General features: G+C 33.3%; 1 protein-coding gene across 1 annotated transcript in view; it reads right to left on the bottom strand.

Moving 5' to 3' along the window:
* The window catches only part of LOC126745527 (protein outspread), a 204,117-nt gene that overhangs the window by 140,663 nt on the left and 36,592 nt on the right, over window positions 1-26,862 (bottom strand). The window contains exon 2 of the mRNA XM_050453404.1: window positions 16,019-16,099. Coding sequence (XP_050309361.1) covers window positions 16,019-16,099 — 81 coding nt within the window. The remainder of the gene's footprint in view (window positions 1-16,018; window positions 16,100-26,862) is intronic.

Genomic DNA, 26,862 nt, shown 5'->3' with positions numbered 1-26,862 from the left:
AAGACGGTACCTTATCCGGGTACTACCCCCTATACTGGTGTAGTATGAAAAATGTAATAGTAATTACAGTGCCTATGACTTCTTATGAAAAAGCAATCAAGTTTTTAAAAATAGACTTCGTACGTAAAATTTATATTCAATACTTATTGGGCAGAACTGGTCTGACAACATAAAATCAATTCCAATTAAAAAATTAATCTCTCAGAAGCCTTGAGTTATTCATAATAAAATTAATGCTAATTATATTGTCTTACTTTATTAGCTGGATTCTCTTTTTAATAATATATGGATAAAGGACTTTTTGCATAATTTACTAAAAATAAAGTTATAAATTTCGTGATTAGCAGAGGTATTTATAATTAAATAAAATTTCAATATAAACAGCTATTAGCAGATTAAATAATTAGGTACATAAAGTCCGTTTGTATTCCTCTTTACCATCTGAAACTTATATAATTTACTATCAGGAAAAACGTCATCATTCCTGATTCCGAAAGCAGAGACAATCGGTCTTATTTCAACTGCACGACGCATTCACGTTTATTCCCAACATTTCTTATATTATCTTGTCTGCGGGTTAAAAATTTCATATATACCGGTTGATTTCCAGTTAATTCCCCATTGTTTAGCAATCAATGCAATTCCGAATTCAGCACGGAAGAAAAAAATGCTGAAACATAATGTTGGATTGTTTCGATTATCTTCGGACGATTTAATCGGAATCGATTCGCGATTCGCATTGTCGGTGTGCCACACGATGGTTCCGCTTTGGGTGCGCCTGATGCGGCTCTCTCCCCCCTCCCTCCCTCATACGGTATTATTTGGTTAATTTTCCTTCTAACCCACTTCCTAGGTGATGTTTTTAACTATGTTTACATCGCAATATAGACATAATTAGCTTTTTTCTAAGCCTTTTTTGATGACATTCAAGTTTTGTGAAATTACTATATTTTCCAGGAAATTTATCTGTTCTTACTTTGGAGCATGTGGAAACTTCCATTTTGCTTGAACGACAATGCCAATGCCAAAATGACCGTTTTCTCCAAATGATCGAATAATCTTTTGTAGTAATTTTCAATGATTTTGTCAACGCCTTTGACCAAGTCAAATTTATGTATTGCTGCTGAGCCTGAGCAAATATTCTGTAAAGAATTGGCAAAGCGTCTGAAGAAATGAATCATTTCTAATAGGGTACGTTAAGGTTTAGCACTTAAAGAGTCACTTCCCTTATTTACAATAATGGTTTGTTTAGGTTTGATCCTTTAGGAGAAATTGGAGCTTTTGCAGATGATTGTACTTTGGAAGAAAATTAGGTCAAATGATCTATTTTTTTGGACAATCGAATTAAATGAAGACTGCTCCATTGAGAACAATTAAAATTTTCCTTAAATATAAGTTATGGTGGAACAATACTATGGAAATAGCTACTAATGCAAGGGATTTTAGCTATAAAAAATATAAGAGTAATGAAAACCTTAATAAATATTAATTCAGAAAAAATGCTGCAGTCAACGTAATAAGGAATGAAAAGAAAAAGTATTTTGAGCGAAAATATATAGAAGTAATAAAGTCCAAAGGAAAAGTGAAAAACCTTGCAGGAATTTGTATCAAATAATAAAGAGGTATTGAGTCTATATGAAGAGGACATAAATGAAACATTAGTAAATCATCTTTCTAATAAAGTAAGTAATAAAAAATTAATTACCGCGAATAAAACAACCAGTACATTAGAAAACAAACGTGCAGCAAACAAATGAATCAAATCTAAGGGATCAGATCAGATCCAATATAGCACTGGGTAATACCAAAACAAGAGCAAAATTACAGCTACGCACATACATCATAATTTATGTGAAAAGCTGGAGATTGATCAAATTAGATGACATTAAAAAGAAAAATGATTTTGGAACAATAATGGAAAATATTTGGTAAGTTAGGGAAGATGGATAGCAAGAATCTTGAACTCTAATGGCAAGCAGGAGAAAAGACTTTAAAGAGGAAGATCATGAATTGCAGAACAAGTGAAAGTAGTAAAAAGGAGTTCACTCAATCTTCTCGTGTTCACTGCTCAACGTCCATTCATCATTCTAGCGACGTGGCCTATGCTATTCTCCCAACAGGATCAGTTACTCTTGATCTTCGTCTTATTTGGCGGTTTGGAATACTATTTCTCAAAGAAACCCCCAACATCGCACTTTTAATCACTCTTTGAACCTTTGCACCACTCTTCTTGTGCTTATAGGTCAAGATCGGTAACAGACATTGGTTAGAGGTCTTTTTCTTCAGGCATTTTGGGAGATCAGATTTGAAAAAATAACTTAAGTCCGAAAGCTATCCAAGTTAGCCTTATACGACGTAGGAGTTCGGTGGTTTGATTGTCTCTTGCCATGCAAATCTCATGGTCCAGATATTTATGTCTTTACTTGGTCTATAGATGTTGTTCCTACGTACATGTTCTACTAGTAACTTGAAATCTTTATTTTCAATCCCACTTATTTAGCAGTTCCGTATAGCCTCATTTAGCCGATCACCTAATAGCACAATGTCATGTGCAAACCTCAGATGACTGAGCTTTACTCCATTTTTATTGATTTCCTTGTCGATGATATTACCTCTCTTACATATGTATTTCAAGAGTGTTGTCAACAGCTTCGGTGATTCTTTGATGGTATTTCCTTGACATAATCGGTTTGCTTAATGGTTTGCCTCTCTCCTATTCTATCGCTAGCTAAGGCGTTTTGATATATTTGTGTATTGATGGTCAATTCGGCATTCTATCAGCGCTTCCAGCATTTTTTATTGGTTTATGATGTCAAAGGCCTTTTCAAAGCATAAAAATATTAATACTTATGGTTTGTTATATTCGACACCAAGAACGCATCCAGAGAGGTGGTCCAAAGAGTCTGGACTCCTGAGATATATCCGCTTTCCTAATAATTTTTAAACGAGTCTTTCAGGGTAAAGTTACTCAATTCGAGTGAACGAATATAATTTCATTGACAGTGTTTAAGCCAAGTTTTGGATTAACTAAAAGTTTAAGTCTTAATTTACAAAAAGAAGACTGTTAATTGAATACGCGAACGAGGTCCATGATGAAATGAGGACATGCATACCAAAGCAGACGAAATATTCCAAGAAATTTTCAAACCAGCGACATACATTATTGCTAAATCAATTGATACCCTGCTGACTGTTCCTCAACAAGCAGAATGTCAGAAAAGTCGGGACAACTATGCTGGAAATCCTAAAGGGTACTATAGGCGATCGATTTACATCCTATTCTTGGACAAGTACTCTGGAGAGCTTAAATCGAAATTCTCAAAGCAACGAGACCTGTTTTCCAAAATACAAAAGATAAAAAACAGCAAAATATGCAGAAATTGATGAGGTTGAATTGAACAAGTCCATCTGTGTTTTCAAACAAGTATGGCCAAATGAATTTACTGAAACTACTTAAGAAAAAAAATTCAATTTTAAAATGTGGAATCGTATTAACTGACAGTTCTGCTTAGGGAGTGACGAAAAACATTTCTCGATAAAGTTCTCGATCGGTGTGAAACGTAGGTTTACAAATACGTCATTTACCAGTCACAGTAGTTTCAAGTGAACAGTAATTTTTAATTTTACGGATATTGAAGACGTACACATCTGGGTAACGAGACTGAAGCAGAACGACCCAATGAGTTAGCAAGACTCAATATTCAGCGTGATATTCCAGTGACTAGTGAACAAATACTGGATATTCTTCCGAAAAAATAAACGAAGACTAGACATTACTTTGTAAATGTTGCTTAACTGCTTTTATTAACTATACATTTTCAGTGATCATTGCTTGGCAACAGTTTTATCCAGATGATCATTGAATTGTATTGTGGCTATTGAGTAGACGTAAGTTTATATCTTGAAGTACACTTAAGATATTTACCCTTCTGAAGCCCATGAATCATTTATCAGAAAAACTGATTTGTATTGAAAATTATGCATTGCAATAAAAAGAATATTGAATTTTATTTTACTTTGCAGAATCTACGAAGCTTTTGATTGAACTTCAAGTGTTTTTGATTTGATTGTTTTATCATTTGACCTTTGATTCTTTTACCTTATCTTGCTCTAGGCACATTGCAATGAACTAAGTTGATTTAATCTAAATAAAAAATGACACGTCAGCATACAGAAAAAATTGGTTACCTTTTGACTGTTTACTAATAAGAAGAATTTGATGTAAAGAATATTTTGATAGTTTGAAAAACAAAGTGATAATAAATTATTATTATTTTTAAGGCAACCCCCTAAAATATTTTCTAGATCCGTCCCTGTTCGACACACTTTTCAATAAAATTTTTTAAAACTCGCCCGTTCTCTAGGCTGATTTAATAATCTGACTTAGCTAGAAGCAGTTAGAAGCTAACCCAAGACTTCGTTAAAATTTCTGAGTAATAAACCAGTAACTAAAAATTGACCCAGAGACAATGTTCAAAAATTAATAAAACCAGTAATAATTTATAAACCCAATAAAATCACTACACCTTCCAACCAATTTTAATCCTTTCATAATTTATTTCAAAATCCTAACGATACAGGTTCGCAATACTACATACCTTGCAACAGCTGGTTGCACCGGCTTCCTGTATTTTCGATATAATATAAAACGTACATATGTATGTATACATCACACATACGATTCAATTAAATGATGTATGATGCAATCAGAACTGCATTGAAACGTTCAAAATGTCAGGTAAAATGTGAATTGTTAACTCGCCTTACCGTGGTGCACATCTATCACGCGGTGTCAGGAAATGGTGGTTTTTTTAAAAATATTACTATAGTTGATTCAACATAATAATTTTAACTTGAAGGAAACGGGTCTGCCTCTCGGGTTTCTTTTATGCCCGGTTTATTTTGAAACCCGAAACAAGGTAACCAGCATCTTAAACTAGTAAAATGACAGCGGACAGGTGTGCAGCGGACAAAGCACCATGGCAAATAAATACCATCTTAAATCAGACATAACTGTATTGTGTATGTTTAGAATGGAGCTTAACATATAACAAACTGGACAGATTATTTTTATGTTTTGTAATCAATAGCTCTATTGTTGTTATTTTAATATGATAGTTTAGTATGGGGATTTAAAAAAATGGGCTTGGGTTCGGTTTCACTTGCCACTTGGCTGATTACCGTAAATTTACTGATTTGGACAACAAATCAACCGAACATATATTTTTAAGAAAAGTAAAACAGAAAGAGGTCTTGTTAGACAAGAAGAAACAAAGTCCTTATAGATTATTCATAACCATGCACATAAAGTTATAATTTGTAACGTAATATTCCAAGTAAATAATACCACAGGTATGTAATGTAATCAAAATTCAAAGAAGACGCTTCGGTAACTGACGCGACTTGGCGAATAAGATGACGTAAAGCAATGGCCTGGCGAGGTTCTTTTCGTTTTTTATTGTATCTTATACAAATATTCTGATTTGACTTCATTTTCCAATGTTTAACTATAGACTGTGACTCGATTCCTATTTACTAATTTCATCTGAGTTCGGTTTTACTCCATGAAATATAGCAAAATGTCTAATATATTGAACTTCTTTCGAAAAAAATCACATTTGTTCATTTGTACCTTGAAATTGGATTCTTAAAGCCGTGAAAAGACTTGTCTAAGACAAGAAATGTGCTTCTGAAAGTAATCATGTCATCAAGATAAACGACACAGATTTCATTTTGAAGTCCTCAAAGGATGTTATCCATTACTCTTTGGAAAGTGGAAGGAGTGTCCTGATTTCGTGGAAAATGCAGTTTTCGGGATGTCATGTGTATGCATCTCAATTTCATCTGAAGTCGATGATAACTCTCCATTTACGTTTACCAGATGCATCGAGTCTCTTAGGATCAATCAATATGGGACTAGTTCATGGGGAATCTGAATCTCTGATGATCCCTTGTTCTAACATGTTGGAAATTTGTTCTTTGACTTCTTTCCTACGAACTTTATGGAGGATGCAGTCAATCTAAGAGTGAATCAACAGCAACTTTAAAAGTAAATACTAATTCATGAATCGCGATCCTGATAGAGATTCAAAAAAGTTTCAATAGTAGTTCAAATTTAGACTTGGATTCTAGCATTAGTATCTATTTTCCAATATAGAAATGTGCAGATAGATTGCATGTCTTTGTCAAAAGTTGACAAGGAATCTGATCTGTGAAAATATACTTTTTTGCTATCAGTTCAGTTTTTTACACCAAAAAGAGGCTATAATATATGTGAGGATTCTTGGTTAAAGAAATTAACAAGTAATTTTCAGTTAACGGTAAAAATTACTTTAAATTTGAATAGCTTTTTGAGGCAGAATAACATAAAAAATGATATCAAAAACCTGGAATTAAACGAAAAAAATACCTCAAATATTAAGAAAGTTTGAAGAGTTGCTGTAAGAATTCCTGGTTAAAAAGTTAAATTTTACAAGTAATTTGATAAACTAACGGGTACTTTAAGTTTAATTGGTTGTTTGACACGGAATGCCTAAAATAAGATAAAAGATTGCGTCAGAGGCTTGGAATTAAATGAAAGCAACTAGAGAGTGTGCAAAATGGCTTTAATAATTAAAATTAAATAAAAATTTAAATTTTAACGATTAATTTGCACTTAAAGAGTAACAAGTACTTTAAATTTAAGTAGTTTTTTGAGTCTGAATACCTGGAATAACATACAGAATTATGTCAAAAGCCTGGAATTAAATGAATAAATACCCGCAAATCTTGCAATTCCATTTCTTTCGCAAAAGTGTTTAAAAAATGAAATTTTAATAAATAATTTACAGTTAGATTAACGAGTAATTTGAGTTTGATTAGTTTTTTGACACAGAATGACTGAAATAAGATAAAAAATTTCATCAAAAGCCTGGAATTAAGTAACAACACCTCAAATAATAAGAAAGTTTAAGAAATTCATGCTAAAAGAATTCCTGGTTAAAAACTTAATTTTTAACAAGTAATTTGCAGTTAAGAGTAACAATTACTTTAATTTTGAATTGTTATTTGACTCAGAATGTCTGGAATAAGATAAAAAATTATGTAAAAAACCTAAAATTAAATGAAAATATGTAGAGAAGGTGAAAAATGGCTGTAAGAATTCCAGGTAATTCAAGAGTAACGAGTACTTTAAATTTAAATAGTTGTTTCACGCAGAATGCCTGAAATAACATACAAAATGATGTCAAAAGCCTGGAATTATAAAATGAAAAAATTACCTCAAATAACAAGAAAGTTAAAAAAATGGCTGAAAGAATTCCTGGTTAAAAAATTAACTTTTAACAAGTAATTTGCAGTTATGAGTATCGAATACTTTCAGTTTGAATAGTTGTTTGACTCAAAATACCTAAAATAAGAAAAAAAATTATGTCAAAAGCCTGAAATTAACAAAAAGAAAATTACCTCAAATAACAAGAAAATTCGAAAAATTGCTGTAAAAATTTCTGCTTAAAAGGTTAATTTTTACCAAGCAATTTCCAGTTAAGAGTAACCAGTACTTGAAGCTTGAATAGTTCTTTGACTTACAATGCCTGGAATAACACAAAAAATTATGTCAAAAGCCGGGAAGTAAATGAAAAAATGACCTCAAATAACAAGAAACTTTGAACAGTGGCTGTAAGAGTTCCTGGTTGAAAAACATTTATTAAATAAAAGAATGAATCTTAAATCTTAATCTACGGTTCAGATCCAAGATGTTGGTCATTTTAAGTATATTCAAAGAATTCTACTAGAAATACCATATTTCTAGTTCCTCATCCGGGTTCACAAAGAGAGTCAGCTAAATTTCGCTTATCAAAGTTCCTAATGGTTGAAGCTAGCTTCAAGGCCAGATTACAGCTATAACAATTAATACTGATATGGCAATTATGTAGTGAAAATTACTTATTATAGCTAAGAAAACCAAAATTTTGTAGTATATACTCCTAGTTATTTTTTTATTGCATTAAGTGATAATCTATTTTAGTATCGGACATTCCTATTATTGGTCATATCCAGTTTCTTTAAAATCCAAAAGTATCTGCTATAACGTATACATTTTTCATGAAGTTATTGTCTTGCTATTGTCTTACTGTTTGGACCTAATCATGAAGGGAAAGCATTGATCTACCAAACCTCTGACAATGACTGACAATGATGAAGATATAATGTAGAATGCCCTTTTTTATTCGGGTAAACAAATACACAAATTATTACTTATAACTTATAAATCCATAATTTCGTATGCATAAATTAATACGTCTCGCCATAATGGAGTCACGTCATAATCTAAACTTGTCAATTCACATCACTGATGCCAACCTAACAAAACGTTATAACTGTCAACACATATGACGTTATAGCTAAAGGCACGAAATTCAAATTTTTAAATTAAATACTACAATAAATAATGATGATGTCACCGGCCCATACATCACACCAAACAGTGCATTGTTTGAGATGCTTCTGGCTTTTTCTCATATTTTCATATTTTAGCAGATGAGCTCTGCTAAAATATGAGAATTCTACTTGTTTACATCAGTTTTCGAACCAGCCGTATTTTGTAAGCCTTCAGTCCAAGATCTCACTTTAAGATATGCCGTAATGTGTCATTGGAGAGATCCAAAGCTTGAGAGAAACGATTGATCGAGATCTTCCTGAACACTTTCAGCTACAGCATCAATACACTCAGTTGAACGACCTCTACGTATCCTAATGGGTGGAAAGATGTGCAGTAGTGTAAAATTGGACCGAAGTTTAGTGTTTGTTTTGCAAATGATGCATTCAGTAGGACGATTATAAACAAGATAAATTGCAGGGAAACCAAGTTTCATTGAGCACTGATTTTGAAATTTTCATTCTATTCATGCGGAAATGTCAAAAAAATATCGTGTTAGCTTGACATAACTCACGCCTTATCTGCCAAAGTACCTCGTATTGGACCACCTTTGCATCGAGTTCATCACCTTATGGGTACTGAAGGCGTTTTCTATGTACTATAACGGTATAATATTAAGTAAATTTTAGTTTCTGAATGATTCTTCTTCCTCGTTCACCTCTATAAATTATGAAATATATAATGTGCCTTTTAAGCCTTAAAAGTAAATGAACGCCTCATATACCAAGTAACCTAAAAATGTCACATCTCAGACGGCCGAAGTCTTTAATCGCCGTACCTACATAATAATATTCATGCATGAATGACGAGAGAGGAATGATTTTTCTTTACCTCCTTTTTCCCCACCCAATTCGGTAACTAGTTTTTAAGCACATCCCGCGCTGTTGGGTAAAACAAAACCGATAATTTTTCAATAAGTTTTTTTCTCCTGTTGTCTAATGTGTCCAAGGTGAGTGAGAAATCTCGAAGACGAGCCTAAGAAGATGACTGCAAGATTCTCGCCTGTATGGCGTGATCCTTTGTGATTATAAAAAAAAAACATATTATTGTGAATGCGTGTACATATGCTAGGGTTGGTCATTGCAGGTATAAGTTGCATTATGACGAATTCAATGTATGCGTGTTTGCTTTGACAATTAATATTGCAGAAGAGAATATGGCTAGCGATGATAGTCAATAAAATTATTTTTTCAATCAGCTTATATGCTTTCAAAAAAATATTGTTTATTTGAAAAACTACCAACATTTACTATCGTAATGTATAGAGACTTATTTAGGACTTTAACACCATCCCTCAGTCATAAAGCTAAGGATTACCTTTTTTCAATCAATCAATCAATCAATCAATCAATATAAGCTTTATTGTCATAAGAAATCTTGTTGACAAAGCTGTAAAAAAAAAAATAAAAAAATGAACAAACCATGATATAGTATAAGAATACAATAAAACTAGATTTAACATATAATGCAAATAAACAAATTACAATATTAAAATTCAAAGTTAAATTTACATATACATCGATAAAATATTAGAACTTTAATATTAAAGCATGTTAAAAAAAAGACACAGTACATTTGAAATCTCTCTGCTAAAAAGTCTCCTAATTCATAGTAGCCTTTTGCAACAAGCAATCTTTTTACAGAAAAGAGCTCCTTTTTTCGAAAGAGCTTTTTATTACGAATCTCTTTGATATCTGCAGGAAGATGATTATACAGCTTTTTACCATTGAAAATGAAAGATTTTTTTATTGATGTACTGTTGGGTATAGGTAAAGTTACATCATTGGCCCTTCTAGTGCTATATTCACATCTTTCTGTTACATTGATGTGGTTTCTATATTTTTTTTGAATAAGACAAACGGATTCCAAAATGAATAAAGAAGGCAGAATTATGATTTTGTGCGAAATGAAAAGTTCTTTGCATGAATCCCTCGCTCCAATTTTGCAGATGTATCTGATAGCCCTTTTTTGCAACACAAAGACACTTTTAAAAAGCTTGTCACGACATGTATCCCAGAAACATAATCCATATCTTAGATTTGATTCAATTAATGCAAAACAAGTATTTTTGGCAACACTAAACTCAACCTCCTGGGACAATACCTCAAGAGCATAACAATTTGTTGCGAGTTTATTGCTTAGTAGCCTAATATGACTTTCAAATTTTAATTTATTGTCTATGCCTATTCCCAAAAAATTATTTTCACTCAAATTTCTTAAAGCACTTGTACCCAAGGACACTTTACTTAAACTGCATTTAAAATTTTTAATACTGGTTTTGGCAATATTTAGAGTTAATTTATAACAGTCGCGCCATTTTTTTATCACAGCAATGTCCCTATTTATTCTTTCATTTAGATTTGCAGCATTAATATCATGCCACAGCACTGTTGCATCATCTGCAAATTGAGTAAATTGCTCCCTTGACAATACACCATTTACAGTTACAGTCTGTCGCCTATATCTTAAATATGAACCAAACCATTGAAGAGACAGCCCTATAAATCCGTACCGCTCAAACTTCCACAGCAGCACTCCATGATCAACACAATCAAATGCCTTGGTCAGATCGCAGAATAGCGCTGCAGTATCAATACCTGTCTTGGTATTGATACTGCCGCAACCCTGGACATTTTAAAGAAATTAGCGTTTAGAGAAATTGAAAGCGAAGGAAAAATGTTGCAATGGCATCTACAACTAAATACAGAAAACGTTTGACAAAAAAAAAGTTTCTATGGACAAGGTTCAGTTGAATTGGATGTAGCCAAGAAGCTGTTGTCGAAAAACCAATGAGGAACCCTAGTCTCAGAAATTTTAATCGATGAGCAAATTGTAAGTGTTGCTCAAAATATCTGTAACTTCTCTCTCCCTGCAGTTTGCAACAGGAAATTGTAATAATTTTTTGTCGCAGGTGCCATATAGTCACAAGAAGAAGAAATTCTTGTACTGTGACCATCAGTCTCAAGATTATGTGAGTCGTTGGTCAGTCAAAGTCATACAAATCATCAACAAGCATCATTTCATTACAATCCTTGGATCTGATTTTGTAGTAGTAGTATTGAATTATTTATCTTTTGAACTTCTTTCTCGATCTTTAAGAGTTCTTTATCAATTTTTCATCGTCAATATCGAATCATATTTATCTGTTCTTGTTTACAGAATGTTGAAGTTGCACGTAATGCTTATTTCATTAACATCTTCTGATACCTGGCTCAAGCGTTTGGAAATATTGATAATTTAAAGTATTCTTTTTCTCTATTTCATATTACTTCTTACTTACTTCCTGAAGCATCTTGAAAATGCATTTCTTTTATGCACAATGGCTTATTATATACAACAATAGAACCTGATATGGGTCATCATCTCCAAGACTTTGAAAAATCATGATTTTTTCTACTGCATAGAATTTCTTCCGGAATCAGCACTCTTCCTATTGCAGATTAGCAAAACAAGTCCGATCAAAACCTCTACATGCGTTCACAACTAAAAAAAAAATTTTTATAGGAAAATGCCAAATATATACAGGGATTCAATTTAAAAACTTTCAATGAAAATATCTCTGAAACTAAAAAAGTTGTAAAAACGCAATTTAGTATAAAAATTGAAAATCAGTTGGATATTCATGGGTGTAATAAACGAAGACTTATTATATTTTCAACAAGATGGAAAGCCACTCCACTATGTTCCTTCTGTGAGGCAATTTTTACATGATGCGTTTCCAGATCAGTGGATTGAGGAAAGCGGTCCAATGGAATAGCCGGCGAGAACACCAGATCTAACACCCCTCGACTTCTCTGAGTTCACTTAAAAACTGCCAGCTTCACTCAATATCTCAACGGATTTTACAGAATGTGCACGTATTCCAAGATAAATGTTTCAAAATGTGAGAAATGAGTTTGAAAATAGTTTATACTTTTGTTTAACCATCTAATTAATTAAAATAACACTTTATAAATACAGAGTTTATTTTATTTTATTTATATCTTTCTTTGACTCTGTATAAAATTTATGAAAAATTCTTATGCAGGTGAATACTACTCTAAAAGCATTGCAAATATCTCTGAAACTAAAAAAGTTACAAGAATTAAAAATCAGTTGGATATTCATGGGCGTAGGAACTTGAACGAAGATTTATTACATTTTCAACACTATGTTCTTGCTGTGAGGCAATTTTTACATCACGCGTTTCCAGATTAGTGGATTGGGGAAAGAGGTATAAAGAAATAGCCGGCGAGATCACCAGATCTAAGACCCCTCGACTTCTCTGAGATCACTTAAAAACGGTTGCGTTTAAAACACAACCAGCTTCACTCGATGATTTTCGGCAACAGGATTATTACAGAATGCGCATGTATTCTACGAGAAATGTGAGAAATGAGTTTAGCCTAAAATTTAATGCATTTTAAGCATCTAATTAATTAAAATAACACTTCATAAAAACAGCGTTTATTTGATTTAATTTATCTGTATATAATTTAGGAAAAATTCTTATGCAGGTCAATGCTACTCTAAGAAACCTTTAATTAATAGTATCACAAAAAGGGTGATGCCATTTAAAATTTTGGGGTTGGGGTGCATTAGGCTCATGAAATGGCTCATTCTATAACAAAAACATGGTGGTTGTAGTTTCCCCTACCTGTAAAACGTTTGTACCAAATTAATTTTTTTTTACTTTCAGAGATATTTGCATTGAACGTTTTCAAATTGACACCCTGTATATAAAATACCAACATTTGGTTGGCTTACAGGTCACTTAAAAATCGTGAATCAAATGCTTCACTTAACTTAAAATACAATACAGCGTCAATATGCAACGGTTCTACAAGAAATGGTGCATCGGTGGTTCCAACCTATAAATTTTCGCAAAGAAGAGAAAGAGTATATAAATGGCGCTGGACCGTATTATGAGATAGTGATCATGAGGCATCAACATCATCATCATCATCATCATAATCATCATCAACACGGGTAATCGAAGAAGAACCGTTCGCTTTTGATTTATGTTAAGTCCAGCGAGCAGAAAACCGAACGGGAATACACAACTTACGGTTCCGATGATGTTGCCGTTCATGACCGTGAACAGATATATATACGTAAATAAAATTTGTAATTGTTATGATGAGAGACGAGGAAATTTTGCGACGATCAGAAAAGTGGGTCAGTCAAATATTCGATATGAAAATAGTTGTTATGTATCAGGGTTATGTAAATATTGAAAGTGATTGTAAAAATTCACTTTAGTGCAGTTTAGAAAAACTAGGTTCCAAAGAGTTTCAACTTTCATTCACAGGCAAGTGGTGTAAATATGTTGGGTTCTAATGAATCTTATTCAGTTCGCTTTTTTTCTGCTAGACATCCAGATAGATTTAACTGGTTTCTTCTTATTCTGTCTGTCCATTCTCTTACGTCCTCTATAAAATGATAAATTCTCGACACGGTGTAACGTAGTAATTCACACTCGGTTGCGGAGAGAATATAACGAAGCGGAGATTAAAATAAATGAAATGTAAATGTGCGCTTTCAATTTCTGTCTTTTGTGGTACACGGGTATTTATTACACACACACAACACACACAGCACAGCACACCGTGTGTTCGGATCGCCAGTGTCACGGCGGTTTCGTAAAATATGCACTGACGTATTAGAATGTTAATATAACTGATGAGGTGTACCTTGATACCCGGGGTATCTATGTTTCAGATGCGGTTTGGTATACTCGGTTATATCATCGAGGTTCTTTTACTTCTATTTAAAATAAATTGTCCGTCCAAGCAGTTGGAATGATTCTTCTAGTAAGTGATACTCATTTTTGCAACAACTCTAAAATGTTTCAGGCAGTGCAATTATTACTATCCAGGTAGTATCTCATCTGTTTAGTATGCAAATCAACAGAGATGTCTCGGTTCCTGTTTACACCTATTTCATAGACTACGAAAAGGCTTTTGACAGGGTGCAACTTAAAAAGCTTATGAAAATACATACCTCAAAATAATTGCAAATCTTTACTGAAACCAAACTGCACAAATTAAGGTAGATCAACAGATATTAGGCAAAGTTTGACAGAGTTGCATCCTTTCACCATTACTTTTTAATATTTTCACAAAATATTCAGAGATGCCGTGGAAAATTGCCCTGGAGGAATTTCCACTAATCACGTAAACATAAATAACCTTACGTATGCTGACGTTACCTTTATAGTCTCTTTAAATTTAAACATCAAAAAAACCAAAGAATGGATGGCCATTAGTAAGAATCAGGTTGGAGGAGATATTCTACAGGTCAACCAACAAATCAAACGCGTTCAAATCAAAAGTGGGATTCTATGCAAGAGGTCCGTGCCCGAATTGAACAAGCTAGAGCATCATTTGTTAAAAAGAATTTGAATACGTTATTACGTCTTCAGTAGTCTCTATAATGGAATTGAGGCGTGGACTCACAAATAAAGATGGCTTAGAGCTGCAGATCGAAAGAAGAAATGGGATATCAAAGGACGATTTAGATAGACTGGTAGAATGGGACTTAGGAAATCCCTAGTCTTTTCTATTGCAGAGTATGAATCGGAATCCTGGCTCATAAATGCAAGGTGTCGAAGAAGAAATGAGGCTTTTGAAATGACATGCTACCGTAGAACGCTGAGAATACCATGGACAGTGTACCGCACCAATATATCCATATTAAGAGAATTTAAAATTCGCGACAAAGAAACCAATGATGCATCGTTAAATATTTTTTCTTGTGATACGAACGGACGCCATAGAAAAACTCATGATCCAGAGAAAAATTGATGGTAAGAGATCAAGAGGAAGGTCACCGGGGAGATCAAATAAAAGATATTACACAAATGTCGATTTCACCAGTAATGCGACAACTAGAAGATAGAGAATCATGATGAAGATTCACTGTGCAGCTTCTATGATTAAGTCAAAACATCCGAAAATGGATAACGACTGAAGAGAGGGATTAAAAGATTCTCGATTAAAAAACATGTCTTCCAATTCTATCTAAATATTAACTATGAATGAAAATAGAGATGGACGTAAAAAATTCATTCGTAATTAGACGTTTATTCCTAATGATGCTTTGAGATCCTCCATCAAATGCGGCAAATTAATCATTGGGACTGTTGTTAATTAATTGGTGTAAGTAGATCCTATGGACTAGTTGATTTGAAATTTGAAAAACTCAGATGTAGGTTCTGGAGCCTGTTGTCGGTCGTAAGGGCTTAACTGTCTCTTGTGAATTACAAGTAGTTCACAGAGAAGTGACAATTTGTGTTGTATATAATAGTTTGTTGTGTTTAGTTGCTGTTAGTTCACTTATAAGCAACTCCAGCTCTATCCGGCTTGTGACAAAAAATTTTTGGAAGCTCATTTCAAAAACACATCAGGAGCTGGCTGTACTTGAGTGATTTTAGGTTATTAAATAATTGCATTAATTAATTTATTTCTTCTTATATAATAACAACGTTATTATAAAAGATATTAAAATTTGAATCCAGAGAACGAAGTTTTTCGATTCTCTTTGTTATTATGAAAACTGGCGTATATTTCTGGTTAATTTAAATAGCTACTAGGTCTAAACTGCCTTTATACTATTACCTACCTTTGTTCTGTTCAGTGGTACCGAAAAATCCCAATCCGGAGCCACAAATAAATAGCCGCTACGTGCTATAGATCTACTGGCCTAAAACAAAAAAAATATATTAAAAAAAAAACAATTTCCTCTTAATTTAATATAAATTCTAACATGCCCCCCAGCTGGTCACACTGATTTCCCTAGTATAAGAACTAGCCTTTCTTTTTACCCATGATTAACATAGAAATAGAATGAATTAATCATTAAATCAGTCTCCCACAAATCAACCCATTTATTGTTTTCTCTCGAAGTGCATATTTTTACGCTTTATTATTGTTTGATGGGAAATCAGGGGCGCCCTATTAAACATTTTTCGATTCTCTTAAAAGAATCACCCTCAAGGAGAAAGTTTTACCATATGGGCCCTAAGTTCTCAAAAAATAAAAATTAATTTCCGCCCATGCGTTCCCCCGAGTACTGTGTGAGCGTACGTCCAATCTTTCTAAGTAATACAAAATAATTACAATAATAATGAATGCTGATCGTTATATTAAGACAGTACCGAACACAATGTGGTCGTAATCGTGCATTGTATTTTGATTTTGAACTCGTGTAATTTCTATTCTTTTAAACCGTTCCTTATATCCGATATTAATGTCTGAGTTACATGGGGAGGATGATGAATATTATTACTGCTTTGGATTATATAGGCTTAGGTACAAATTGTGTTTATACAAAAAAAAAACGGGGATCCGACGGAATCTTAAGAAAGTGACGAAAATGCAATTGAAGAACAAAAGCTTCTGGATGTGATAAAATCATCAATTAAACTTGGAGGCCAATCACCTTAATCCCATGCTTGGATAATTTTTTCTTATTCGTCTAAGCAACCGATTTCCTGATCATCTTTCTACTAATCATCAAGTAGCTACTCGACGCTTTTTCAATAAAGGAGTTGTAAGAAGTACTGTCTCTTGATATCGAGAGAGCATATAGCAAGGTTTGGCAAGCAGGATTCATATATGTACAAGCTTCAAGAAATACATAAAGATATACATTGACGGAAATCATAGCAAAGTCCTTACACCATTGTGTATCATCAGCTATATAATTGGATGTGAATCACATCACTCCGCAAAAAGTTTTTCCACTTTTATCTACTGGTTTCTTGAGCTCCACAAGTAGTAGTTAAATGCCAGTTAAAAAAAAAGTCTTAAAAGATGAAACTTGAGTAGGCTAAACACCTCTTACTCTACACCAGCCCTGCCAATAGAATGAATATAAAAATTGAAGTATAGAGTGTTTGGCTGAAGGTGGGCCAAACCAAAAGGGTGCGTACTAGATAGATAGCTTCAGGAACATAACTTAGTTTAATTAAACATCTTCAACCTTACAGTTGGTAAGATTCTTGATCAAAATACATTAAAAATTATGTTAATTAAATTATTTAGTTGAAAAGGCTTGATGGAAAAGATATATTAATATAGACCCTACCTTCTTTATCGTTTGGCATACCTTCTACCAAACGCTTTGTTTAATCGAATGATAATTAAATAGGGTGGGCTGTAGATAACGATCAATAAGGGTGTAAGAAACAAAAAAAGGTGCTCCCTTTGATTTAAGAAAAGATAAAATCTGTTCCAAAAACGATGTTATCCCACACCTCCGAAAGTAAGGAATTTGCACCTTTGGTAGCTTAAAAGAAGCCCTTCGTTTTATACCTGTTTAGATTAAAAAAGGTTGAATAGGTAGTACCTGTTAGTAAAGGGCTTATTTAAGAAATTTGAGCTCTGATTGACATTAGGTCTCTATGATTTGGATTTTCTTCACGACCAACTGAGTGTAAAAATTTGAATTTCCCGCCACACGATTCATATTTTAATAGCCTGATTCAACGAAATTATGTAAAACTGGCAACAATGTTTATGTTACACTTGACGTGCAGTTTATTTGGTACGAACTATATTAGAACAACATATTTCAGCCAATAGTATTTATCAGTTTCGTCTATAACTATATTCTGTTGTACAATCATGGAAAGAGATGAAGTTTCTACATTGAAAATAATTTGAAAAATTTTGCAGTGGCATGCCTCGGGATTCCCCAACGACAACATGAAAGCCTCAAAAAGGCAATTTTTTAATAATTTTAAATTTGAATCTCATGAAATAGTCTTGACAATCAAAGGCATTTTGAATCTATAACCTACTCATAGCAAGTCTACGGAAAACCCTGTTTTATTCTCTGATTATACAACATACCACCAAACCTATCATCCATCTGAAATACACAGCAATTCTTCAAACAATTCTTATCCAAAAAACTATCTCTCAAAAACCCTTAATCGCAAATTATGAACTTTACACTATATTACACGCCAACTGAACACCTACTTTTAGCCAACTGTATTAAGAAGGTTTAATTTCTTGTCATTTATCTGGATCCAAGCCTCACCCGAGAAAAGCATGTAATATATCTCAATAATTAATTAATAATTCAAAAATAAGAATTATTTTTGGCAAGTGCAATCCTCCAGGTAAAACCCCATAGTGAATGCTTTACTACGGACAAATTGCACGAATAGAACTCAGGGTTTGTTGGCGCAGTTCAGTAGGATGGTTTTATATAATGGTTTAAACAAATATACTCATTAACTGGAAAATAACTATAATAATATTTCTTGAATAAATAATATTTGATCTTTCGGTGAAGTGAACTAATAAAAAATTCTAAAATATCTTGGAAACATTGTAAAGAAAAACATTATTAGCATAATTGTTATGTAAGCCACTATAATTTCTCAATATATCTTTGTTTGGCAACCTTCTTAAAGAGATTAGAACTTACCATTTCAATCACATATCATGGATCTTCCACTAAACTATAAGCATCTTACCATGAGGAATAAACAGTTTTATTAGCTTTTCTAAAGTAGAATGAAATACAACAATAAGAAATTGCAACCATTTAGTAAGTGCTTCGCAAGCAATGCGCGATTCTGGGCAAGACAAATTGCACGATTGGCGCAGTTCAGTAGGATTCTGTATGTAATGGTCCAAATAACTATACTCCTTAACTGGAAAATAACTTATATTGCTTGAATAAATAATATTTGCCCTTTCGGTAAGCGGGGTAATAAAATTAAAAATATCATGGAAAGGCTGTAAAGACAAAAATTAGTCAGTATAATTTTCATGTAAGCAAGTGTAATTTGCAGTGATATAATCTTTTCCATGTTTTTTTTTCATCTAAATAATGATCTACTTGAAGAACCCTTCACTCCAAATACGCGTAGCGGTATCATCGAATGGTTCGTCTGGGTAACAATTAAATTAAACTGCACTTTCGAATATTAATACCTAGTGTAAGTCCGAGCCGAACGGGGCATTTATAATGTTATTAGAAAAACAGTAAATAAGCAATATCCTCATTACGTATGTAAGATCGTTGCCCTCGCAGGTTAACAAACCGTTTTCTTGAAAGTTTTCTAGTTGTGCTATAATCGCGCCCGCCGAACGCTTTACATGAATAATATGTATATTTGCATTGCATACACACTTTTTTTTTAACTTTCGGTTGTTGCGTTTATTGCCGATTTTGCTTTGCATCTGGAATTAATTCGTATCACTTGCGCTTGCTATTAACATTTGCATAAAAAGGCGATCGCGCTCTGTGGTGTTGCTCTCAGGTAATTTGAAAAGAAAACGACCATTTTAAGCTATGACCATAATCAGTAAATATTAAACGTACTAATGGTCGACCAATTTAAATGCATTCGCACTTTTGTTTTAGAATCAACCACCACGATTAGAAAATTGTGATGTTCATTTAACAGTCAAGTTTGATTTAAAAGCCATTGACTGATTCAAACCAAGAACAGAGTAAGGACTTTTCCATGACACTACAGAGAATTAGCTTCTTTTTAATGAGTAATGAATGAATAGTAAACTGTTATTTTTTTTAGTAAGTGCCAGGTACTTAAATAATATGAGAGGTACCTACCTCGTACCTGTGTACTTGTTCATCATGCTATCCCTTCAGTTGGCATGCACGCATATGCATTTTCGAATAGTTGGTTTTATTATATTATTTCAATTAATTCAAATTGTAATATTCAATACGATCAGCGCAGTAGCGTTATTATTTTGTTATCCCATTAACAGCTTTTGTAAATATGATGGAAGGAAATTTTAAAAATACATTTATGTATATATACTTTAAAAGTGACTTTTTTTGTACTTCATTTGCTTTATCTAGCATTAAAATTGTAAGACTTGACCAACTCTTTTGTGGAAACTCTATATAAACTCAATGAAAGGGAATTGGAAAAAATAGCAGTGAAAGATGATGGAGGACATCACTATGGTATGGATAAGAGGAAGGTTATTAGCAATGGGAATTTTTAATAAAAAAATTTATAGAAGGTGTTTACAGGCTGCATCCTGAGCTTCTGGATCATAGTCATGGAAGAAAGGTCCAGGAAAAGGAGTGAAATGAATTAGAGTCAGCTTGGTGTGTCCGGCTTTTGCAGATGACAAATTGTTAAGAAGTAAAGTGTGGAGAAGACGAATCACTGAGAAGAAATGAATCAATTAAAGTATAACAGAAGTAAGACTGAGGTTATATTTATCATAGCGAGAAGAATCACAAAGCCTCCAGTTGTAAAATGGTTGGATTAAGGAAGTGTCGAATACTTAAGGACAGTTCTGGATTAGCATAATTAAGTTGTATAATATATACGATATCATTAGGATTTGCATCTGATGAATATCAAGAGTAAAAATAAAATGATCAAACCTAAAAAGTAAGAGCAATTTAGTAATATCAGGTTCAAACTTCTTGATCGAGATCGAACTTTAGCGGAGGCATTAAATACAACCTGTAGTTTAGTAGTAACACTGGAAGGTTAAATCAAAGTATATAGATTTCAACTGACTGGTTAAATGACACAATGATGAGGAATATATTACACGTTTTGTGCAATGGTGATACTAAAAACACTTTTCATGTGCCTTAATTCCAAATATTCATTGATAAATGCAGAATATTGATGATAAAGATCCGTATTTTTATAAAGATCCGTATCCGTATTTTTGTATCGTAATTATACGCTCTATAGATAAGTTGTGTAGAGATAAATTTTTTTAGTCTATTTATCATCAGAGATATTTAAGTAACTTTTGGAACTTCATCAACACTCCAGAATCTTTAAAGTGTATCTTCAAGAGAGTTGGTTCATAAAAGACTTTCAGAAATAAATTGAGAGGGAGAAGAGCGTATTTTTCCCAATAATAAATATCCAAAAACACCAGTGAAAGCTACAGGATCATCTGGATCTTCTATCAATCTACCATGTCTAAGGACACAAGCAAATATATCTGCGCCAAGTAAGGCCTCAACAAGACGAGATTTTTAAAAAAGTGGACCAGCCAGTTTTCAAATGTGACCAAGATGTGGTTGGTCGCAAGATTCGAGTGTGGAAGATCTCCACTAAATCTTGCACACTATTGAATACAGGAACGAAAAATTACAAGGGTAGCTCATCAAGATTTAAAAAAATTCTAAATCTATTTTAATAGCGAGTGTTTGGATAATTATTTATATTTATTTCTCCATTTGATTTGTGATGCATAATTTACAAAATTCCAGGCAGATTTAAACCAGATCAGAAAACAGAAAATATAAACGTTTTGTGTCTTGTTGCTTGAATAAAACCGCTAAATTGAAAATGAAGAACATAAAACATTATTATTATGATAAGCCGATAATCTGTGATGTAGAACGATATTATTAAATATATTGTTTAAGAGGCAATTGTAATGCAATCGAACTTACAATCGCTCCTAATCAATTTTGATTAATGATATTTATTTAAACATGCAGTTTTGGAAATTTTAAACTTATCCAATAAAAATATCTATATATATCATCAATTGCTACAAACACAGCTATACAGTGTATCCAAAAAGTAAAGTTAGCAAAAATGGCATCATCGGTAATTTTTTTAATATAACACTGGCAGGCTTTCGTCGTGGATTTAGAAGCACGTAGACCACTTATAGAAAAGACAATCGAATTCAATAGAGCTTTAGTACTGCGATTCGTGGACTTCCATAAAGCCTTCGATAAAATCGAGCTAAATACATTGTGGATTGCATTTCAGGGATTACAGATATACAGTCTAATACAGAAGATTACAAACTCATTTACAATCTTGGCGGAAAACTTCATAAAAATATCAACCTTCAGCAAGACGGCACAATGTCACCAAAAGTATTTATTACAGTCATAGAGAGTGCATTCAAATAATTAAACTGGTATCAGAAAGGTATAAACATAGCTGGCAAGAACCTAAACAACTTTCGTTTTGCAGATGATATAGTGCTATTATGGACAATCTAGAAGAATTGCAACTGATGTTGCAGGACCTACAAGAGGTGTGTGGAAAATTTATAACCGGCAGTAATATACATTCGGGAACTATCTCGTCCGCGATATAGACCTGAAGGTGCGACAAAGATGGAGCGAGCGGCGAGGACACCTCGCGACATCTCGGCGATACGATGATATGGAAGCGTGGAAGGTCGGCGAATCTTCCGCTAGGAGGCCAATTTAAGTATTGGCGCATTGTGTTTAGTTTGTGCGTGTATAATAAATCAGTTGACTATTTTTGTGTATTAGTTCACACCTAAATGAATAGCAAAAACTCTTCAATAACATTTTTCAAATAGTAACAATAATTACCACGTTTTTCAGGTGGTATCTTTAGTTTTTCAAGGACTGTCTTACATGTAATTTTTTTTGTAGATTATAACTTACTGAAATGAAGTCTGTTCATATTCTCACGTATTTTGCAGTATATGAATAGAAAAAGGGTATAGGGTATAGGGGTGTATTGAGCCGTAAATACCTCACTGGCTTGACGTGTTGGTGAGTTTGTAGTTCAGTCGCCCATTCTGGGAAAGATTAATAACCTTAAATACATTAAAGATATGCTACAAGAACTACAGATATGCTAACAAAGTTTAGTTCCCAGTGAGCACATTTTCATTGGTGATGGGGAAGTTCTGGCGAATTAAAGGGTATAACTTCGTGAAAAATTCAGATGTGCACGACGTCAATCTAAGATGTATAAGTAAATTATCGGCTCCTCCAGTTTTCATTCTGCCTTACTTCACAGATGCTTTCTTTTTAATGCTATTTCGGTTTATAATGAACTTCCGAAATCACTTAAGTGCATGTCCATTGCTGGTTTTAAAGTAAAATCAAGGTCGCATTTTCTCACGTTACAGATGATCTCTTTATAATTTAAAGGGAAAATGTGTAATTTTTTTTTCTTCTTTTTTAGTTTTATGTAATTGCTTATTTTCCAACTCAAGATAGATTTCATGGATTTCACGGGTTTTCTATTATCTTCTTTCTATAACTGTGTAATTTGGTATATTATTGTTCATGTAACTAGAGGTTAAGTTGATTAGCCCTAGGCTAGACTTCGCCTTTGTACATTTTGGTATAATAAAGACATTATTTATTTATTTATTTATTCTAATAAGAGGTTACGAGTATTTTTATTTGCTACTATTCTTGTCTTAAACTTCAGTACAATTTTAACAATGGAGCGCTATACCAGCTTATGTCCAGCAGTGAATACAAAAAGCTGAATGATGATAATCCTGGATAGAAATTTGCTTTAACTCATCTAAATAGAGGTGGCAAATAAAAAAAAATTACAATAAATTACTTTAAAATGATGATCAAAAAATGATTACACATAACTTATGAGAAAGTCAATTGCCGACTGCTGCTTAGAGCAGAACAAAATTGCACTCTAGCGAAATTCGTCACTTTCTGCACATGATATGTAATAGTATACTATTTGAGTCTATACATCATGACCCCAAATTCCTTGACCTTGGTAGTGTTTATAACAGTGGCGGCTCGTGGATTTCTTGATAGGGAGGTCAATGAAGCCTTTTGATTATTTCATGGATACATGTTGTGTTTTAAAGCAAAATACCCCTTGATATTTATTATTCTTGGACATTTCTTGCAATATTGAAATTACTATTTATAAATTACGGTCTTCGTTAATTCAATTGGCGTTTTTATTTTTAAAATTTTTTTTTACATCATTACAGTATATTGCGAATTTAATGTCTCATATATTCCAGGACTAATTTTTACTTGTACTTTATATATTTGAAGTCATTTTATTTTACTTTTATTATTTTAAATTCTTCCAGACTCTTGTAGTAATTTTTCATACCATCCAACAAATGCAAATAATTTTTTTCATATCTTTTACGCATTTAAAGTAATTGTTCATTCAATTCCAGGCATTCGAAATATCTCCATCTCTTATTCCACGCTTTTAACTTAAATTGAACTTAAAATATATTTATTGGTAGATACAAATAGTGTTCACACTTCACACAAATCAATAGAATAGAGATTTGTTCCTCTGCACCCACTGTAGGTCTTCCAGTATATAAATAGAGGGTAAGTAGTGCATACTAAAATGGCGTAAGTTGTCAAAGAGTAATACAGGACAAAATATGCAGATCTGAAGCGCTCCTTTAATAGTGGCAACCAGCAAGTAAGACATCGTATATTGCACTCCTTAATCTTGCACCTATTGCACTAAAGTCCGGGTTAAAACACTCAGCACTAGGTTCAGCTTCAGGAACCCCGTTGTAGGTTCGTACTAAACCAGTCCAACAGCCGCGAAAATAGCAGTTACACACCTGGCGACATCTAGCAAAACACGTGGATGGCTCGCGAATCTTCGGTCCTCGAGACCTCGCCGCTAGGAGGTCAATCTGATTATTAGCGGGACTTTTAAATTGAAATAAATAGTAGGAAATAAATACAGTTTAAATAAGTTTCTAGCAGTCTTTAGTCATTGTGTTTAGTGTGTACGTACGTAATAAATCAGCTGTCTATACAGGGTGTTTCAGAACTATGGGATCAAACTTCTAGGGATAATTCAGTGCAACGTTAGAAAATATTTGAGTATAGGAAACCCATGTCCGGAAAAGTGTCACTACAGTCCTAAGACGCGTTAAAGCCGATGAATTGCCTAAATAGAACAAGACTTCATTGGACGAATTATAGCAGCATATTTTGAAATCATTCAAACGTCAAGTCCGCCGAAATCACGTGCGACCTTTAAATCGGTGTATACAGGTTGGAGGAAGACATTTTGAATAATTATTGTGGTGATATCATGTACAAAAGGCAAAAATTAAATGTATTAAATCCTATTTAGGCAATTCATCGTCTTTCTAAATTTTAACACGTCTTAGGGCCTTAGGCTTAAGGCGCGTAGTGACACTTTTCCGGACATGGGTCTCTATACTCAAATGTTTTCTACTGTTGCACTGAATAACCCCTAGAAATTTGATCCCATAGTTCTGAAACACCCTGTGTTTGTGTATCGAGTGTTTTAATTTTTACCTAAACGAATTTTCCTGTTGGTCCTACAAATGGCAAATCTGTTGGACTTAAAAACAGTTTTCTTTTGTTCCAGGCATTCAATCCCTTCGAGAGCACTATTGGAGGAACTACCTGCAAGGTAACTTAGGCATATGTTGTACTCCTTAGCCTTGCACCTAGTGCAATAATGTCCAAGTGAACACCCAAAAACTTTACTGTGGTCTGCCTTGGAGTGAAAATTACCTTTTCAGTTTTGTCTGTATTATGATGTAACTAGTCTTAAATGCCACTTTGCAAAGAGTTCATCTAAAGCTCCAAAGGCTCCAAGAAACAATTGTGCCAAAGGGAAGAGTGAGTTTTCCTGTTTGTCCTACATACGGCAAATCATTTATGTATACTAAAGACAATATAGGTCTTAAAAAGTGATCACTGCTAAGCCTCTATAGTAATACCACGTTTTGCTGATGACACCATATCCATACTTACATACTTTTAGAAACAGTTTTCTTTTGTTCCAGATATTTGAGCCGTTTATTTAATTCAGACTTTAAGGAGTAATTGTTACAGGCATTTGAACTAATTTTTAAATTTATTCCAGACATTTAATATAATTTTTCATGTATTCAGGCTGTGAAATTATTTTTTTTAATTTTCCAGGCAATTCGATTCATTTTAAAGTTGTTATCTTTTGAGGAGTAGATAATTAGACACTTTCTTAGTGGTCATTGGCCTAATGACTTAATGGAGGAGTCGGCACTCGTTTATAAATGGTTAATATACATGGAAAGCCTCTACACAGATATGATGAGCATATAACCTGACAAAGCAAATTAACCATATAATTGAATCTTAATATCATAAACGTTTTCCTATATCAGGTCGCGACTCTGGGTCTCTCGGATGCAGGCACAAAGCCAAAGTATTTATTTAAATCACGACTTTCCTCGAGCGGTCCTAATTACCTCGAAAGTCGTAAATTTCTTAAGTCAAATAATATTTAAATAAATTATTTGCATATACAGTTACCGTGTCAACAGCGTGTTATTCACGCAGATACTCCTACTTGATTCGGCCCTAAAGATATTAGATCCGTTATATTATAGTGACCTTTTTGACGTGACAACGTGTGTAACCTATAACTTTAAAGGAATTTCCAGTTTAACGGGTCATATTATTGATTGCTAACCTTAAAATTACAAACCTACTTAAGACAAACAAGCATCACCCACATTCGTTGTTCGAAACGGACCAATTTTATTCTCATTTAAATCACTGCCAAAGGAAACAATCGTAACTTTACTAAACAATTGTTTCATTTGTGGTTGCCTAATGCTAATAGCAATTATGCCACATTACAACATCTTTAAAACAAGTAGGTAGGGCTAAATGCATGAAAAAGCTTTGTAGGACATGCATGAATTTTGTTTCAATAGAGT

The sequence above is a fragment of the Anthonomus grandis genome, chromosome 16, assembly GCF_022605725.1.
Source record: "Anthonomus grandis grandis chromosome 16, icAntGran1.3, whole genome shotgun sequence".
NCBI classification, from domain to species: Eukaryota; Metazoa; Arthropoda; class Insecta; order Coleoptera; family Curculionidae; genus Anthonomus; species Anthonomus grandis.
Note: the sequence above shows the minus strand (reverse complement) of the source record. Positions and strands in the feature narration are given on the sequence as shown.